The sequence below is a fragment of the Salvelinus alpinus genome, chromosome 4 (assembly GCF_045679555.1).
Source record: "Salvelinus alpinus chromosome 4, SLU_Salpinus.1, whole genome shotgun sequence".
In the NCBI taxonomy this organism is placed as follows: Eukaryota; Metazoa; Chordata; class Actinopteri; order Salmoniformes; family Salmonidae; genus Salvelinus; species Salvelinus alpinus.
In genome coordinates this window covers 99,701,370-99,720,683 of record NC_092089.1, presented here as the reverse complement: position 1 = coordinate 99,720,683, position 19,314 = coordinate 99,701,370, and the positions used below count along the sequence as shown (strand labels likewise).

General features: G+C 42.2%; 1 protein-coding gene across 3 annotated transcripts; it reads right to left on the bottom strand.

The window, feature by feature from the left end:
* Positions 1–6,224: 6,224 nt before the first annotated feature.
* Positions 6,225–18,301, bottom strand: LOC139574807 (golgin subfamily A member 6-like protein 6). Of its 3 annotated transcripts, none has more exons than XM_071399709.1 (18): positions 18,211–18,301; positions 16,712–17,705; positions 16,426–16,487; positions 16,153–16,191; positions 15,989–16,065; positions 13,570–13,628; positions 13,357–13,473; positions 12,989–13,114; positions 12,721–12,846; positions 12,509–12,633; positions 10,811–12,299; positions 9,279–9,354; positions 9,115–9,158; positions 8,743–8,886; positions 8,493–8,623; positions 7,492–8,279; positions 6,962–7,083; positions 6,225–6,667 (listed from the first exon to the last, which is right to left on the bottom strand). In XM_071399709.1, the coding sequence occupies exons 2-18, from the start codon at positions 17,678–17,680 to the stop codon at positions 6,635–6,637; spliced, it is 4,527 nt and encodes a 1,508-aa protein (XP_071255810.1). In that variant the 5' UTR covers positions 17,681–17,705; positions 18,211–18,301; the 3' UTR covers positions 6,225–6,634. The 3 variants fall into 3 exon arrangements, with proteins under 3 accessions (XP_071255810.1, XP_071255811.1, XP_071255812.1); XM_071399710.1 differs by having other exon boundaries at positions 13,579–13,628; XM_071399711.1 differs by lacking the exon at positions 16,712–17,705 and having other exon boundaries at positions 18,211–18,290.
* Positions 18,302–19,314: the final 1,013 nt, after the last annotated feature.

Here is a 19,314-nt window from a genome sequence, read left to right as displayed (position 1 = left end):
TCCAAAAAAATTGGGAAATTTTATTACTTTATACTAATACAATTGAAGAAAAATAAAGACATTTTGTAAAACAAATGTTTTTTTTCTCAAAAAGATAGCGGATCTTCCATCAAGACAATAACCCCAAGCACACATCAAAATACACAAAGAAATGTTAATCAACCACAAAATAAAATTTACATTTTGCAATAGCCATCTCATTCTCCGGAACTTGAAGAGGGCCGTCCCTAAGCGCAGATGAAGGATATCAACGGTCTATGATCCCTCCCAACGTGTTCTCCAATCTGATACATTTTAGAAAAAAAGGCCCAGTGCCATTATACTCAATAGGTGAGGTATTGAAAACATCTGAAGGGGAAAAAAATGTTACTTATTAAACAAAATGTATTTCTCTGAGCAATTGTATAGGTATGAAATATTTGTATACATTTTTGTTTTGCATCATTGGACAGGAAAATGCAATATAGCCCAGAACTTGTATGATTTATTTGAAAGTCTTTTTGGCTCATCTTTGGACCGGACTGTATACTGTACTTGGTTGGCAGGGCATCATATTCACCCAGTTAAGATAATATGGTCTTGTGCTGGTTGATGTGTGGGAGCTGTGATACAGAGGGTAGGCTACCACATCAAGTCCAAGACCTCACACCCACCATCTCTGTGTACATTACATAAATGCATTTAGTTACACAACGTCTTCATGCCATAGCCTGCAATGAATCACCATTTCCTGGCTGAGATACAGTCCCCTCTTAGTGAAATAACACACTAAATCTAGACAGCAGACATACAATGCACCATATTAGTTTTATACCTTGATATGTTCAACCAAGACAAGTATACAAGACTGTTGTTTTAATATAATTTTTTTTATATATTTACAGTTTCAACAAAATGTGATACAGCACTGTGTGTAATTGCAAACTGTATGGAGAAACAGTCATGTAGAAAACTCTACAGAAACAAACAACTATTTCATAATTGGGATTCACTGCCATCTGGTGGCTTCAAAGAGAACACTAGTGTTTACCCCCTCACTACAGAGAGTAAATTATGTTTTATCTCTTCCCTTAAGTGCTACTCTTGACCCGCTTCCCTTAAGGGCAACTCTTGACCCGCTTCCCTTAAGGGCAACTCTAGGCCCGCTTCCCTTAAGGGCAACTCTAGACCCGCTTCCCTTAAGGGCAACTCTAGACCCGCTTCCCTTAAGGGCAACTCTAGACCCGCTTCCCTTAAGGGCAACTCTAGACCCGCTTCCCTTTGCAGAATCGCTGTAATTATCTGTTCATTTTACATCTAAGATGGCACTCTTTCTAGAAATAAAAAAAGCAGTAGAAGAACATTGAGGATTTGACTTATGGAGAAATATCAGTTTACATGAATGATGTAGCTATTTATACAGACATCCCTTCTGGCTGAATTTAAAAGGACCAAAAGTCAAGGATGTTGTATTGAACATATAAAGAAGTCTTACAGCAGAGGGATAGGTAACATGCCTCCACAAAGTAGGGCCAATCATCCGCATAAACTCAGTTTAAAGAGTGAATCAAGAGACGTGTGTGTTTGATCTCACTCAGGAATCATTAGGTAATCCAAACAGTTTGACAGCGGCTGCCTCACTACCCCACTCAGGAATCATTAGGTAATCCAAACAGTTTGACTGCGCCTGCCTCGCTACCCCACTCAGGAATCATTAGGTAATCCAAACAGTTTGACTGTGCCAGACTCTCTATTTCCCTTCCTTGTCATCACATGCGTAGGCCAGCAGCGGTCTCTTAGGATGCCAGGCTACTGTGAACGTAGGAGACTCACACTGGACCTCCCACAGCTTCTCTCCTGCATAAACACAAAACAAAGAAGAGGATACTGAGGAAGGATGAAATCAAATTAAAGAGGACTTGATTCTTGCCAAGGACTATGTGGCATAGTGTGGGCTTGTTGTGTGGATCGTACATTCCACAGGGAGCCGAGGGGATTATTCTTGCACATCCAAATCTGGTTTCTTCATGTATCCACAGAAAGTTGTATTGACTTTCTTCAACTAACCTGTTTCAACCTCAGATCAGAAAGAACCGGATGTTACAGATGGCCGAAAATGAAAAAGTACTGTAGAGTCAAAACTAAAGTACAAGACTGAAGGGTTGTTTTTGTCTTAAGACACAGCAGATGAATCATTTGCATCACTGTCCAAAACAAGGACTGAAACTGGAGGGTACCTTTAGTGTTGACAGTAGCCGTGCACTTTGCTGTTCTGACGTCCCAGATGCGTATGGTCTTGTCCCCTGATGCAGTGACAAACACGTCTGGGTTGGTAGGATGCCAACACAGCTGATCAACACTGTCTCCATGGCCTCTGTAGTTGTTCTCTTTCACCTGTAAGGGGTTGATATAGGCAAAAACAGCTAGCAATCAACAAGATGGCTACGGGGGAGGTAGCTACCACTAAAAGTAACTGTAACTACTAAGTTAACTAGGCTAGCTGGATCCGCACAAAACATAGCATCTAGTTAGCTAGTGTTAAGGCTGCGTAGGTTCAACTGAGATAGGAACAATATCACACCTGAACTTGGTCAAAATAATTGTTTAATTCAAAAGGTAATAAATGGCAAATGCATTTTTCGTATATACGGGTTCACTGCACCACCCCGCAGGGTGGAACAGAGAAGACACTTGTTACTGACAAAGACATTATAATAAATACTCATGACAGAGATAGTTCCCACTTCCGAGCCGGCCTGTCAGAGTAGAGACTGGGCGTGGTTTAGACTCACCCAGCCTATCGTTGATGTTGGCGCTTTAAGCCAGTCCTGGCCCCTTAGCGCATGTGATGTCCCGACGCTGTTGCTGTGTAGATTACGCTCCTTCACCCCAAAGACTGAGGTCAGACAGCTCTGTAATATTGTCTGAGCTATTCGCACCTGTATACAATGGCCACTGTTCTCGCTCAAGGCTAACCACAGCTTCCCAGCACTCTTATCTGGCTAACTGTTACTTCCAGCACACACACACAGACACCCAGGCTCCCAGGCCAACAGTTTGTCAATATCCAATCACATTTAATACAGTTGCTAATCACGTTTGTTATAGTATTGGGTTATAGTGCATAACTCAGAACCTCACAGATGTTCTTCGTGTGTGTAGTTTTGTCTATTATTGTCTATTGTACACCACAGTCAGCAGTCCCCTGATTCACCCCCCTCCTGTGTCTCTCTAAGATTAGCACAGTCTCGGTCACACAGTACAGCGCCCACAGCGCCCTTTTTAACACACACACATTTCAGACTGCTGTTCATATCTTATGCTCAGATACATTTGTTGCAATTTCAGGCTGTGGCCTCATGGTTAGACAGAGCACTGGTAAGAGTAGAGACTAATGGAAAATACAGGTTCACATGAGTCAGTAATTCAAACTTTAATGCATAAGAAGCCCTACTAGCTTATAGTTAGTTAAGCATGTCAAAAAACCTTATAAAAACCCCAAATAGAAAATTTTGATTCCCCCGTTTGACACCCGAAAGGTGTCACATACAATAAACATTTCATCCCTTTTTCCATATACTAGGTGGGCTCGTTACCACCCAGGAACTTAAAACCTTCTTAGGGAGAACAGACACCGCACCCATAGAGATAGATAGAGAACTCTAGTGGCCAAAAGTCTATTTTAGCATGGGCAGCGACAACGTCCCAGTCAGTATTAGAACGTCATCGCCCAAGGCAGCCTGTAAAGAAAATACTGTGGTTACCTAGGTTACCTCATTTGGCTCACAGCAACAACAAAAAATGATAGTTTCCAAACGCAATGTTCTTGTCTGTTTGTTTTAGTCGATTACACAACTATATTTAAGAAAAGTACAACATGTCTAAATTACTTTTCAACATTGCCTGCTCTTGAGCGTTCTCACTACTTAGAAAAGCATAATATTGTAGGGCTTTCCTCATGCCCTTTTTCATGATGGCGCTAGCAACCAGAACATTAAGGTAGCCAATACCAACAACAAACAAACTGACTATACAGCTACACGTAGTGAGTGGAAACGGAGGATACTAAACAAGGGATTTTTTACCTCGCGACATTGAACAACACAACAGCTTTTCGGCATGTTTTGTTATTTCTGTAAAACAAAAAATGTACTACGGACTCAGTGACCGCCTGCAGGGAGAAACTTTGTAGCAGGGCAGGGGAAAAAGAGGAAGGAGCATTGGGGATAGTCACATTTGAAGGGATGGGAGATGAGGAAATGTTGGACTGGCAAGGAGGCATGGCTGAGTCAAATAGGAATCCTGACTTAATGAAGTGGTGATTAAAGAGCTCAGCCATGTGCTTCTTGTCAGTAACAACCACATCATCAACATTAAGGGACATGAGCAGCTGTGAGGAGGAAGGTTTATTCTCCAGGTCTTTAACTGTTTTCCAGAACTTCTTGGGGTTAGACCCACAGAGAGGGAACTGCTCCTTAAAGTAACTAACTTTGGCCTTCCGGATAGCCTGAGTGCATATACAGGGTGTACTGGTACTGAGTCAGTGTGCCGGGGTACAGGTTAGTCGGTAATTTGTGCATGTAGGTAGGGGTAAAGTGACTATGCATAGATAATAAACAGTGAGTAGCAGCTGTGTAAAATACTCGAAGCGAGCATAAAAGGCATTTAGCTCATCTGGTAGGCTCGCATCACTGGGCAGCTTGCGGCTGGATTTCCCTTTGTAGTCCGTAATAGTTTTCAAGCCCTGCCACATCCGACGAGCATCAGAGCCGGTGTAGTAGGATTCAATCTTAATCCTGTATTGATGCTTTGCCTGTTTGATGGTTCGTCTGAGGGCGTAGCAGAATTTCTTATAAGCGTCCGGATTAGCGTCCCACTCCTTGAAAGCGACAGTTCCTTTAGCTTGATGCGAATGTTGCCTGTAATCCATGGCATCTGGTTGAGATGTGTATGTACGGTCAACTGTGGGGACGACGTTGTCGATGCACTTATTGATGAAGCCTATGACTGAGGTGGTGTACTCCTCAATGCCATTTGATGAATTCCGGAACATATTCCAGTCTGTGCTAGTGTAACAGTTTAACTTTACGTCCGTCCCCTCGCCCATACCCAGGCGCGAACCAGGGACCCTCTGCACACATCAACAACAGTCACCCACGAAGCATCGTTACCCATCGCTCCACAAAAGCCGCAGCCCTTGCAGAGCAAGGGGAACCACTACTTCAAGGTCTCAAAGCGAGTGACGTCACCATTTGAAAGTCTATTAGTGCGCACCACCGCTAACTAGCTAGCCATTTCACATCGGTTACACTAGCAAAACAGTACTGTAGTGTAGCATCCGCGTCATCTGATCACTTCCATATAGAGCTAGTCACTGGTACTTCCTGCTTGTAAGCAGGAATCAGGATAGAATTATGGTCAGATTTGCCAAATGGAGGGCGAAGAAGAGCTTTGTATGCGTCTCTGTGTGTGGACTTCCCTCTGGTTGTGCGTGACATGCTGGTAGAAATGAGGTAAAACGGATTTAAGTTTGCAGCCACTAGGAGCAGTTTCTGGATGAGAATTTTCTTGTTTGCTTATGGTCTTATACAGCTGGTTGAGTGCGGTCTTAGTGCCAGCATCGTTGTGGTGGTAAATAGACAGCTAAAAATAATATTGAGTACTCTCTCTGTAGATAGTGTGGTCTACAGCTTATCATAAGGTACTCTACCTCAGGTGAGCAATACCTCGAGACTTCTTTAATATTAGACATCGCTCACCAGCTGTTGACAAATAGATGACTGACATGGGGCACTGTTTTGAAGCCACTACTGTAACAAAACATTTTGGAAAATATAGAAATTCCTTTAAATATCTACATTTGTTTTTGTCACGTTTATTCTATTACAGACATCTTAATGCACTTAAATTATGTGAGCTAAACATAATAAAATAAACATTTTCCTTTTAAGTATAATTTGTAGAAAGTACTAATGTTACTACAAAATATATATATATATATATACACCTATATAATACTTAGTAATTTACTTGAAATACTGTAGAATTCCATTCATTCCTATGGAGGACTGCTCCTACTGACGAGTGCCAATATGGCCGACCGGTGGCTTCAGAGCCTTTCATTGGCCAATATATAGTGTCAGTCATCCAGGGTTTATATACCTCTTTAATTATAATCCTGAACCTAGAGCAAACTAGAAGGCGGTGATGTTATCTTGCTTGAAGAATGTTAAATTACAAAAATGCAATAATTAAACACGTTTATTAACAATCGTTTAGAATGCAGTTCAAATTCAAACAAATCTTGAAAACAAATAACATAGGAAAACCGAACAATTCACGTTACAGAAAGTAGATCTGAGCTATTCTAACACAAACATAACAATATATGTAGGTAGGTGCTGAACATTTGTTCATATAAACCAATACAGATTAACGTCTGAGACCTAATCTGCAATCTCATTTATTGTTCTAGGATGAGTTTCACAAAGAGCCTCTCGTGGATTAGGTAAACCCGTGCCGTTCTTCTTGAGTGCAATATAAAGAAAAATCCAGATTCTCCACACTCCTCCGGAAGTGTGCACTTGTACACTTCCCGTCAAATTGGGCCTAAAACTGTCATCTTGTCAACTTCCTCCAGAGATGGGACATCTTTTTAGCTAGAGGCTGTGTCTTTACCTGAATGTTCCTGTGAGACAACACAAATCATACAGCTCAGTAATCATCCAGGTAAACATGTAATGTACACAGCAAATAAATGCACAGAAATGTTGGTTGAATAATGTAAAGAATTGATATCCGCGACCTATCCCCTCCACGATCCTCCTTTTTCAAACCTACACACCTGTGACTTACATTATTTGGTAATAGGGACTATAAAAGAGCAGTCGGCCAACCATTGCTTCTTTACCATAAGTATAGAAACAAAGAAAACTCAAGTGAGATAATTGTGATGAGATTCAACAGGATTCTGGTGCTTTACCATAAACTTCAGATAGTGACAGAGGCTGCTGCAGTGTTGGTTCTTTGCTTCGTCCTCATTGACATAGATGACTTGACACAGGTCGCAGAAGTAGCCCATGACAGGTTTAATGAATTCTCTTCCTGTAACAAACGCATTAGAAAACATAGTACTGTACTTCATAAAGACAATGCCTCTTACTAGTTCATTGCTGCACAACTTGGTAGTGTTTTCAAAGCAAACAAATTAAAATAGTTGTTTCAGCGATGAAGTCTAAAAAGGTAATTTTGTTAATGTTCTTGAAAGGAGACATGGCAGTAGCCTGGGTGCCAGTCTTATTGTGCTCTCTTGCTTACTCTTTATAGAATTGTCATGGAGTTGACAAGAGCACAAACAGATCTGGGACCAGGTTATAGAAAGAGACAGCAGATCTGGGACCAGGCTATAGAAAGAGACAACAGATCGGGGACCAGGCTATAGAAGAAGACAACAGATCTGAGACCAAGCTACCGTGAGTGCAGTGAGGCTATAAATCACATCCAAACACTTACCCACTGGGTTGTTGGCCTGGAACGATGACTCCATACCAGTCTTCATGGAATCTGGTCCCGTTTCCACATTATCCTCCATCTTGGTTTCTGCATTATCCTCGTTGCTACAGGCCTGCTTCTCTTTCTCAGCAGCAGGGACAGGGGCATCCTTTTGGTCTTCACTGTTGGAGGATTTGTCAATATTCCCTTCAGACGCTCCTATGTCCTCCTTGTCACAGTGTTGGGCTGGCTTGGAGCGTACTTGTCGTGATGTATTCTCTTTTGTCTCCTCGTCCTTCTCCATTATCTCCTCGTCCTTCTCCATTGTCTCCTCGTCCTTCTCCATTGTCTCCTCGTCCTTCTCCATTGTCTCCTCGTCCTTCTCCATTGTCTCCTCGTCCTTCTCCATTGTCTCCTCGTCCTTCTCCATTGTCTCCTCGTCCTTCTCCATTGTCTTGTCGTCCGTCTCTTTTGTCTTGTCGTCCTTCTCCATTGTCTTGTCGTTCTTCTCTTTTGTCTTGTCGTCCGTCTCTTTTGTCTTGTCGTCCTTCTCTTTTGTCTTGTCGTCCTTCTCTTTTGTCTTGTCGTCCGTCTCTTTTGTCTTGTCGTCCTTCTCCATTGTCTTGTCGTCCTTCTCTTTTGTCTTGTCGTCCTTCTCTTTTGTCTTGTCGTCCATCTCTTTTGTCTTGTCGTCCTTAGCCACTGACTTTGAGTGACTGCTGGTCCGTCCACTCCTTATCCTGCTACTGCTTCTAGTACTCAAGTGATCTTTCTTCCGATCACTTTTAGAATCAGATTCAGGTTTCCACCTGACAAAATAAGATAATTCCTTTTTAGTCCAGAATTATATAAGTTTAGAAACGTTTACCTTAAGATAGATAGGCAGAAATCACTGCACATAGAAAATATCCCTGTCTGATCATGTTTTATCAGAAGAGACAGAGAAACATCAATTATCAGTGGCTCCCACACGGAATGGGACTGAGTGTGTTATACTGTCTGTTTAGCAGAGCAGCACCAACCCTGTTGTTAGTCTTTTGTATTTCTGAGACCGCAGGATGATCAACTTCTGGCCGTATAATTTACAGCCATTATAACGCAGCTCTCTTAAAGCCTTTGTCGCATCAGAAGACCTCTCCATCTCAATGAAGCCCTGAGAGAGATGAGAGAGAGGAGAGAGACCATGGTTACTGGAAACAACAAATGTGATCAGCCTTGTAGTACATCATTAGGATCGACTCCATTTTAGATTTCCTTCTGTTTGGAAAATACCTCTTCACCGTTGCGAAGGAGCAAATAGCGGTGCACTCTCCCAAAGCCTTTAACAATCTTCAGGAAGTCACTATCCGTATAGAAGCTTCTGGGAAGGTTTTTGACGTAGATCACTCTACCAGGTGTCTGATCACGTCCTGAGGGCTGAAATGAAAATATTTTACAGGTGTGGTTGTAACAAACCTTATTGACAATAGTTAACTAAAGCTGCAATGAACCCACTCAACCCAGATCGTATATATGGTGTTAGACTGACATATTGCTTAAAACCAATCTTCCCCAGTTGAATGAACAATTCTAAACAGATGACCAGTACTGACTCACAGAACACATCAGAAACAATAATTTATAAATATATACAGATTTGCTCACCTTGCTCTTGGATCTGCTCTTGATCTCATCTGTTGACTGGTTATCTGCAATGTAAGATAGACATACAATCAATGACCTTTATAACAATGTTACTCTTTCTTTAAAAGTGCTGAAGTTTGAATGGAATCTGTGGTCGGGTTGCTAGGGGTTGAGTAATAAGTCACCTTGGTTATCACCTGAGGAATCCTCCTCCAGCTCATCCAATGTAATAAGATTCTCAAGGTCCTCTGGGAAATCAGGCTGAGGGGAACAAACATCAAAACATGACACCTTGTATTTTACATATTGGAACTATGTTACTTGTCTTTTTTCAATTTGACTTATTAAATAGATGAACTACACGTTAAAGACCTGACAGAGCATGTATAGATGAACTACACGTTAAAGACCTGACAGAGCATGTATAGATGAACTACACGTTAAAGACCTGCCAGAGCATGTATAGATGAACTACACGTTAAAGACCTGACAGAGCATGTATAGATGAACTACACGTTAAAAACCTGACAGAGCATGTATAGATGAACTACACGTTAAAGACCTGACAGAGCATGTATAGATGAACTACATGTTAAAGACCTGACAGAGCATGTATAGATGAACTACACGTTAAAGACCTGACAGAGCATGTATAGATGAACTACACGTTAAAGACCCGACAGAGCATGTATAGATGAACTACACGTTAAAGACCTGCCAGAGCATGTATAGATGAACTACACGTTAAAGACCTGACAGAGCATGTATAGATGAACTACACGTTAAAAACCTGACAGAGCATGTATAGATGAACTACACGTTAAAGACCTGACAGAGCATGTATAGATGAACTACACGTTAAAGACCTGACAGAGCATGTATAGATGAACTACACGTTAAAGACCTGACAGAGCATGTATAGATGAACTACACGTTAAAGACCCGACAGAGCATGTATAGATGAACTACACGTTAAAAACCTGACAGAGCATGTATAGATGAACTACACGTTAAAGACCTGACAGAGCATGTATAGATGAACTACACGTTAAAGACCTGACAGAGCATGTATAGATGAACTACACGTTAAAGACCCGACAGAGCATGTATAGATGAACTACACGTTAAAGACCTGACAGAGCATGTATAGATGAACTACACGTTAAAGACCTGACAGAGCATGTATAGATGAACTACACGTTAAAGACCTGACAGAGCATGTATAGATGAACTACACGTTAAAGACCTGACAGAGCATGTATAGATGAACTACACGTTAAAGACCTGCCAGAGCATGTATAGATGAACTACACGTTAAAGACCTGCCAGAGCATGTATTGATGAACTACACGTTAAAGACCTGACAGAGCATGTATAGATGAACTACACGTTAAAGACCTGCCAGAGCATGTATAGATGAACTACACGTTAAAGACCTGACAGAGCATGTATAGATGAACTACACGTTAAAGACCTGACAGAGCATGTATAGATGAACTACACGTTAAAGACCTGACAGAGCATGTATAGATGAACTACACGTTAAAGACCTGACAGAGCATGTATAGATGAACTACACGTTAAAGACCTGACAGAGCATGTATAGATGAACTACATGTTAAAGACCTGACAGAGCATGTATAGATGAACTACATGTTAAAGACCTGACAGAGCATGTATAGATGAACTACATGTTAAAGACCGACATATACTTTACCTCATCATCAATGTATGAAGTATCTCCTTTCTGGTCTTCACCATCTATCTCTTTCCCCTGTTCTGACCCGGTAGCTGAGAGCTCTTTCCCCTGTTCTGACCCGGTAGCTGAGAGCTCTTTCCCCTGTTCTGACCCGGTAGCTGAGAGCTCTTTCCCCTGTTCTGACCCGGTAGCTGAGAGCTCTTTCCCCTGTTCTGACCCGGTAGCTGAGAGCTCTTTCCCCTGTTCTGACCCGGTAGCTGAGAGCTCTTTCCCCTGTTCTGACCCGGTAGCTGAGAGCTCTTTCCCCTGTTCTGACCCGGTAGCTGAGAGCTCTTTCCCCTGTTCTGACCCGGTAGCTGAGAGCTCTTTCCCCTGTTCTGACCCGGTAGCTGAGAGCTCTTTCCCCTGTTCTGACCCGGTAACTGAGAGCTCTTTCCCCTGTTCTGACCCAGTAACTGAGAGCTCTTTCCCCTGTTCTGACCCGGTAGCTGATAGCTCTTCTGTAGGAGCATCATCTACAGTCCCAGAGGTTGCTTTCTGCCTGGGCTCACAAAGTTCTTTAAACTCCTGGATCAAGTCCTCAGCACTCTCCTGCGGTTCCTCTCCCTCCCCTACCTCTCCCTCCTCTCCCATGTCAGAGTTCTCCTCCCCATCCTCCCCATACACGGCCATCCCCTCGATGTCACTGTCCATTTCACAGGCCTCCATGGCTCCATCCTCCTGGCTGTCCTGGGTCTCAGTTTCTTGCTTGCTCTGGTCAATCGTGTCGACAGCCTTTTTGGACTTCTCCATCACAGTGGAGGACTGGGATGTGGCCTTATTCTTGATGGGAGGTTGTGAGCGAGTGGATGTGGAAATGGGGGATACCTTCTCACTGGACACCTGCTCTTTAGTATGGGAGTGAGGGCTTCTGGAGGACCGACTGGAGCTCTGTTTTCTGGGGGACCTTGGCCTGCGAGGGCTTCTGGAGGACCGACTGGAGCTCTGTTTTCTGGGGGACCTTGGCCTGCGAGGGCTTCTGGAGGACCGACTGGAGCTCTGTTTGCTGGGGGACCTTGGCCTGCGAGGGCTTCTGGAGGACCGACTGGAGCTCTGTTTGCTGGGGGACCTTGGCCTGCGAGGGCTTCTGGAGGACCGACTGGAGCTCTGTTTTCTGGGGGACTTTGGCCTGTGAGGGCTTCTGGAGGACCGACTGGAGCTCTGTTTGCTGGGGGACCTTGGCCTGTGAGGGCTTCTGGAGGACCGACTGGAGCTCTGTTTTCTGGGGGACTTTGGCCTGCTTTTACCCCCACTGTTTGATTTCACTCGTTCTTTGTGACGGTCGCTATCCCTCTCTCTACTCCTCCTCCTTTTTGAGGAGGTTGGTGAATCTCTCCTGGGGCTGAGGGACCGCCTTCTGGGGCTTGGGGTTCTCTTCCTCTTAGATCTGTCTTCAGACTTCCTGCTCCTGTCTGGAGACTTTCTGTCTGAAGACTTCCTGTCTGAAGACTTCCTCTCAGACATGGTCCTGCATGATGTGATGGAAAAAAGGTTCACAGACAACACTTTTATTTCCATGTTTTCTGGCTTTTACAGAGTCTAAATTAACTATTTCTCCTTTAATACAGTGGTTATAACAGTGACAGTGTCTGACAATCTGAATTCAGAAGCCATAATTAATGCATGTTTACATGCAAAACAAAAGGTAATAGCACAACAGGGGACGCATCAACTTACCGAAATGTATCATACTCTGATGAGAAGGCCACTTTAATATGTATCTCATCTATTTTCAGGTGTTTGGACGTATGGTGTTCAACAAGCTTCTGTGCATCCAGTGCATTCGTCATTTCCACAAATGCCTAAGAGGACAGAATACACGGTAAGCAAATTGTAGTATACTATAACAAAGACCCCCAAAAAATTCAAAGCAATATGCTGTTTAATACCTGCGTAGGTAAGAATAGAGAGTGCGCCACAGGTCCAAATCCTTCCGCTACGGCCAGTAACTCTCTTTTCCACGCGGCAGACTCTTTACCAGGAGGCACAGGGGAAAAACTCAACACCCGGGAACTCTATATGGACGTAAATGGATTTATTTAACTCATTGAATAATACTGTGTGCGTGTGTGGTTGTTTTAGGGAAAAATCTTCAATTACCCCTTCAACCAAATTTAACAAAGATTTAGTAAATGAATTAATCTTGTAAAAATGTACCTGTAGGAAATTAAATGTTGACGAGACAGAGAAGGTGACTTGTCCTCTTTTCACCATCACTGGGTTACTGAGGTAGTATGTCACAATATCGGCGGCCTGGTCCGTTGACCCCAACTCCACAAACGCCTGAAGATGCAGCATTACAAGAACCATGAAAACATTATAACTAGAATGGATATCCCTATTGTAGTCAATGAGGCCATGATGGGTGGCGATTCTATTTCTATACTTACATGATGATGAATATAAGATTTTCTCAATTATTATTCAGTCAATACAAGACTTTTGACCCATTTCATAGGAATTGAAAACACATATATTAGGTATTTGAATAGATGGCAGAATGAATAGGCTACTAGTCTTCTTACCAAAGCAGGGAACATGATGACTTTCACAACTTCACCAAACGGTTTAATCAGGTCCTTCAAACCATCTTCGTTGAGAGACCGGGCAGTAAATTTGGCACAAACCACTTTGCCACTCCCCTAGAAAATTATGGCAAGTAAACAGACAATGTGAAAACTAAAAAAAGGGGGAAACTAGATAGTAATAAACCAGAACAACAGGAAGAACAACAAAACCTTTGTAACCTTTGTCTTAGTGTCTACGTTTTTTCTAGAGCCGCTACTTGACGGTTTACCTACAGGACAATATAAAAGGTAAGTTACTGACACGTTAATATGTTATATGAATAAATCAGACATATACCGTCAAAGCAAATGGTCCTGTGTGGCTGTTTGTAGAACATGGCGCTACCAACACCAGAGGTCTGGGGCGGCAAGTAGCCTAGCGGTTAGAGCGTTGGACTTGTAACCAAAAGGTTGCAAGATCGAATCCCCGAACTGACAAGGACAAAATCTGTCGTTCTGCCCCTGAACAAGGCAGTTAACCCACTGTTCCTAGGCCGTCATTGAAAATAAGAATTTGTTCTTAACTGACTTGCCTAGTTAAATAAAGGTAAAATAAAATAATATTTAAAATTCGAAATACCAAAATGTATGCTTGATAAAAGTGTCTGATAAAATGGACAGGAAGTAATACAGGAATAATACAGGAAGTATTCACACCCCTTGACTTATTCCACATTGTTGTGTTTCAGCCTGAATATAAAATGGATTAAATTGAGATTTTGTGTCACTGGCCTGCACACATAATGTAAAAGTGGAATTATGTTCTGAGAAATGTTAACAAATGAATGAAAAATGAAAAGCTGAAATGCCAATATGTATTCAACCACCTTGTTATGGCAAGCCTTAATAAGTTCAGGATTAAAAATGTCTTTAACAAGTTGCAAGGACTCATTCTGTGTTCAATACTAGTGTTTAATATGATTTTTGAATGACTACCTCATCTCTGTACCCCACACATAAAATGATCTTTAAGGTCCCTCAGTCGAGCATTGAACTTCAAACACAGATTCAGCCACAAAGACCAGGGAGGTTTTCCAATGCCTCACAAAGAATGGCACGTATTGGTAGATGGGTAAAAATAAAATAAAGCAGACATTGAATATCACTTTGAGCATGGAGAAGTTATTAATTACACTTTGGATGGTGTGTCAATACACCCAGTCACTACAAAGATACAGGTGTCCTTCCTAACTCAGTTGCCGGAGAGGAAGGAAACCTCTCAGGGATTTCACCATGAGGTGAATGGTAACTTTAAAACAGTTACAGAGTTTAATGGCTGTGATTGGAGAAAACTGAGGATCAACAACTTTGTAGTTAAGCCACAATACTAAAGGGAAAAGGGGGGATACCTAGTCAGCTGTACAACTGAATGCCTTCAACTGAAATGTGTCTTCCGCATTTAACCCAACCCCTCTGAATCAGAGAGGTACGGAGGGGGGCTGCCTTAAATCAACATCCATGTCTTTGGCGCCCGGGGAACAGTGGGTTAACTGCCTTGCTCAGGGGCAGAACAACAGACTTTAACCTTGTCAGCTCAGGGATTCGATCCAGCAACCTTTCCGTTACTGTCCCAATGCTCTAACCACTAGGCTACCTACTAACCTAAATGACAGAGTGAAAAGAAGGAAGCTTGTACAGCATAAAAATATTCCAAACATGCATCCGGTTTACAATAAAGTAAAACTGCTAAAAAGGTGGCCAAAATGTTTACTTTATGTCCTGAATACAAAGCATTATGTTTGGGGCATCACCAACACAACACCTCACTGAGTACCACTCTTAATATTTTCAAGCATGGTATTTCTACATCATGTTATGGGTATGCTCGTCATCGACAAGTACTAGGGAGTTTTTTAGGATAAAATGAAACAGAATAGAGCAAAGCGCAGGCAAAATCCTAGAGGAAAACCTGGTTCAGTCTGTTTTCCAACCGACACTGGGAAACAAATTCACTTTTCAGCAAGACAATAACCTACAACTCAAGGCCAAATATACACTGGAGTTGCTTACCAAGATGACATTGAATGTTCCTGAGTGGCCTAGTTACAGTTGACTTAAATCAGTTTGAAAATCTATGGCAAAACTTAAATGGCTGTTTTGCAATGATCAACAACCAACTTGACAGAGAATGAAGAATTTAAAAAAGAATAAATGTGCAAATAGTGTACAATTCAGGTGTGCAAAGCTCCTCGAAATTTACCCAGAAAGACTCACAGCTGTAATCACTGCCAAAGGTGAGTCTAACATGCATTGTAATCACTGCCAAAGGTGAGTCTAACATGCAGTAACCGAAAGGTTGCTGGATCGAATCCCTGAGCTGACAAGGTTAGTCTGTCGTTCTCAGGAGTGTAAATACTTATGTAAATTTGATTTCTGTATTTCATTTTCATTACATTTGCAACAATTTCAAAAAACATGTTTTCACTTTGTCATTATGGGGTATTGTGTGTAGATGGGCGAGAGAGAACAAAGTATATTTAATCCATTTTGAATTCAGGCTGTAACAACAAAATGTAGAATAAGTCAAGGGGTATGAATACTTTCTGAAGGCACTGTATTATGTAGAGGCAAGCTAATGCAGTTAGTTTACCTAAGTAGTTAATAGACCTATGGGAAGGTCCACCAGTCTTCTCTTCAACCCTTGGTCTGTCTGTGTGGTCGTCACCACTAAAGGGATTAAAAGGCCTGTAGTTAAGATCTATGCTACATTAATACCAAGCACACACACACAGAGACAGAGAGATATTCACTTACCTTCTGGCGGTCTGCATCTGGCAATCCCATTCAGGATACCTAAAAACGTAGGCACAGGAAGAAGAGATGGAATGATGAAAAAAAAACTGAACAATTTAGGAACTTAATCGATTTAAGCTAGGCCTATTACAATATCAATATTGACAGTAAGAGTTCGAAACGTCATCAAATGTATTGGCCACATACACATATTTAGCAGATATATAGCAAAATGCTTGTGTCATGCTGTTGAGTGGAGAACTGGAAAAACATATTGAGTATGTGATTACTCACATTTGAAGAAGTGTGAGCTGTCCGTCTGCATGTTGAGTTCCATTGACGTGCGTGAACCAGAACTACAACAACAACAAAAATGACCAAAAAAATAAGTACTCACTGATTGTTCATATTTAAGATAATGCATAGGCTGTATTCTAACATACGTAGCAGTAACTGTATATTATTAGTGGCACAAATAGGCTTAAGATTCATACACGTTGGACCCTTTCACACACACATGAACCTACCTGAGACCCAGATAATGCAGATTCAACAGAAATAAGAGGAGTAAGCTACTTACCTTTTCAGAGAGCACAGTAATATCGCAGAGAGAGCACGAATAAGGAAACGTTTGGGGGATTTCTCCGTGGAAGTCAAGAGCAGCCTTCTTGGTGGGAGTGTTGCCAGAGGTGGCCATCTTGATTGTGACAACTGGGACATCTTGGTCTGGGCGTGGTCTGTAGTTTGTAGCTGGTGGTGGTGGGTACCTGTAATCTACTGCTGGTTGGGATGAGTTGGGGGGTTTCCAGCTGTTGCTGCTTCCTCCTTGGGCCGTGCTGTAAGTGGACCTAGGAGTTTGGTAACTTCTGGGAGTTTCTTTACCATAGTGGTAGTCCACAACTCGGACAGGCACAGGTTCTAGGCGAGAGCGTGTGTACTGCATCGGGTTGCCATGACGATCTAGTTGCCAGGGCTCAGCCTGTTCTGTGGGAAGGAGTTGGGAAGGGGGAAGAGCGTGGTGGGGGTCCAATGGGTAGTCTAATGGCTGAGAACGACTCTGGTCACCCTGCTCCCACGCACGGCCTGGAGGAGGGGTAGCAGTGGGGGGGCGAGATGTGGCAGCAGGGGGGTAAGAGATCATAGCTGGATATGGTGGCTGCTGTGTCGCCCTCTTCTTTCTGATCTCCAGGAGCAGACGTGGTAGGTTCTCCACAGTGATGAGCTCCTCAGGCATCTCGGCTAGTAGAGACAAGTCTTTGGGCTCGAGCCCACAGCTGCTCAGGAGGGTCAGAATTTGGTCTGACCGACTTAGAGAGGAGTAAGGGTCTGACTGGCGTAGTGAGAAGGAGTAAGGGGACTCGTTGGCAGCGGAGGCTCTGGATGAGGAGGATGGGTAGGATGGTATTGTGGAATGAGACGGTGGCTCCTGGGACGATCTGTAAACATTGTGACCGTGGTCTCCAGGGTGCAGGTGATCTGGAGAGTCAAAAGCGCTGGCTCTTAGATCTTTAGCTGGTGGTGGTCGTCTGTAGGAGTAGTTGTGAGACATGCTGGAACGTAAACGTATCAAATCTCTGTAAAGAAAGTTGCCAGTGAAGAGATGAGGGGTCAAAGAAGCAATCTAGGGGAATATGGATTCAATATCAGGAAACTTGGGGGCGGGGTCTATCTTGGCTGATTCCTTGTAGGTGACATGCTGGCGATAACCGGCAGGCCTTGCCCGAACCGTCATGCAGATCTAACTAACGTCATCTGGCAAATGCTGGCTGAACGAACGTTAGTTAGCCCTGACATGGAGCCAAACCATAGGCCTGAAAGGGTTGCTCATGCAAGTGATAAAAATGACATAGATAGCTAGATAGATAATGTAGACCATCGAAATGAATAGGATAAATTTACTAAAACTGGCTGAACTAGCAAAGCTAACGTTGACGTAAGCAAGCTAACTTCCTCTCATGTTAGCTCGATAACTAGCTATCGTACAAACCAGCAATTTTTGAAAGCTGAAGATAATTAGTGAATACATATAAAGACTTGACATAAATATCGGTATGCAACTTTATTCATTAAGTATCTTACCGTAACCTGTAGCGAAGGAGCTAGCGCGCTTCACAGGCGTCTAAACCGGAACCGGAAGTGAAAGGTAAACTACAATAATTTTGTACAAAGTAAAAGTCGATTGCGGTTTGTTTACTATATGAAAACAGGGTATTCAAGAGTATACATTTATGAGGGAGTCATGTTTATTTTTTTGTGAAATCACAAATATATAGTCCATCCATCAATATTTATTTTCAAATACTTTAAGAAAAAAATATATATGTTTTTTTTGTATGTTTGTGCAATACTTTTGGTACATTTTTATACAGTAGTTTTACTTTTTATGTGCATTTAAAAAAAATCTAAAGTCAACATCTACATGGCAGTAGGATATCAAGCACCAGGCTCTGAACGATAATGGCAGGAAGTAGAGGAGCAATGAAAATAAAAGGCTCCTTAACAGCTTCTACCCACAAGCCATAAGACTGCTGAACAATTAATCAAATGGCCACCCGGACTATTTACAATCTGCATTTCAATAAAAGGAATTCATAATGCAAACCAAGATCTAATGAAAAATGTCTTCTGACCAATAATTTTGATTGAACAGAAAATTATTATTTGATGGGGCAGGTATGTTAGAACTACTTACATAACATAGGCCTATAATATTCAAAAAGGAAATAAAAGGTCTTCTGGCTCCTACCCTGTTTTAACATTCAGAAGAGTTACAAAAAAACATATGATTTATATACACAACATTATTCAAAACGTTAACCATGCAGGGCTAGCTGGAAAACTTTGGCAACACATTAAGTGCAACAGATTAACAAAACTCAAACAGATTTTCCTACGCTGGCTTCAGTGTGGACAGATAACTTGTTTATCAGAAGACTAGTCTCAGTGCTTCAATCCTGGTACGAATTCTTGCGCTTCAGGGTTAAATTGCTGTTAACCTAAAGAGAAAAAAACATGAGGGAAAATGTCATCAAAGTTTACAGAGATTATTCAATCCAAACAAATGGTGATGTCATAGGCCGACTATTTGTACAGTATGTTCCAGCCTGTGCCATCTTGACAAAAATCATACTTTATACTTATGCTAAAATGTTTATTTTATTCTACTGAGCCATTTACTTTCTG

Excerpts from the sequence above, each read along its gene's own strand:
- LOC139574807 (XM_071399709.1), bottom strand. The coding sequence starts at position 17,680 with ATGTCTCACAACTACTCCTACAGACGACCACCACCAGCTAAAGATCTA. Across the intron at positions 12,634-12,720 it reads CTCTATTCTTACCTACGCAG|GCATTTGTGGAAATGACGAA; the intron begins GTATTAAACAGC and ends CTGTCCTCTTAG. Across the intron at positions 8,624-8,742 it reads TCCTTCGCAACGGTGAAGAG|GGCTTCATTGAGATGGAGAG; the intron begins GTATTTTCCAAA and ends CATCTCTCTCAG.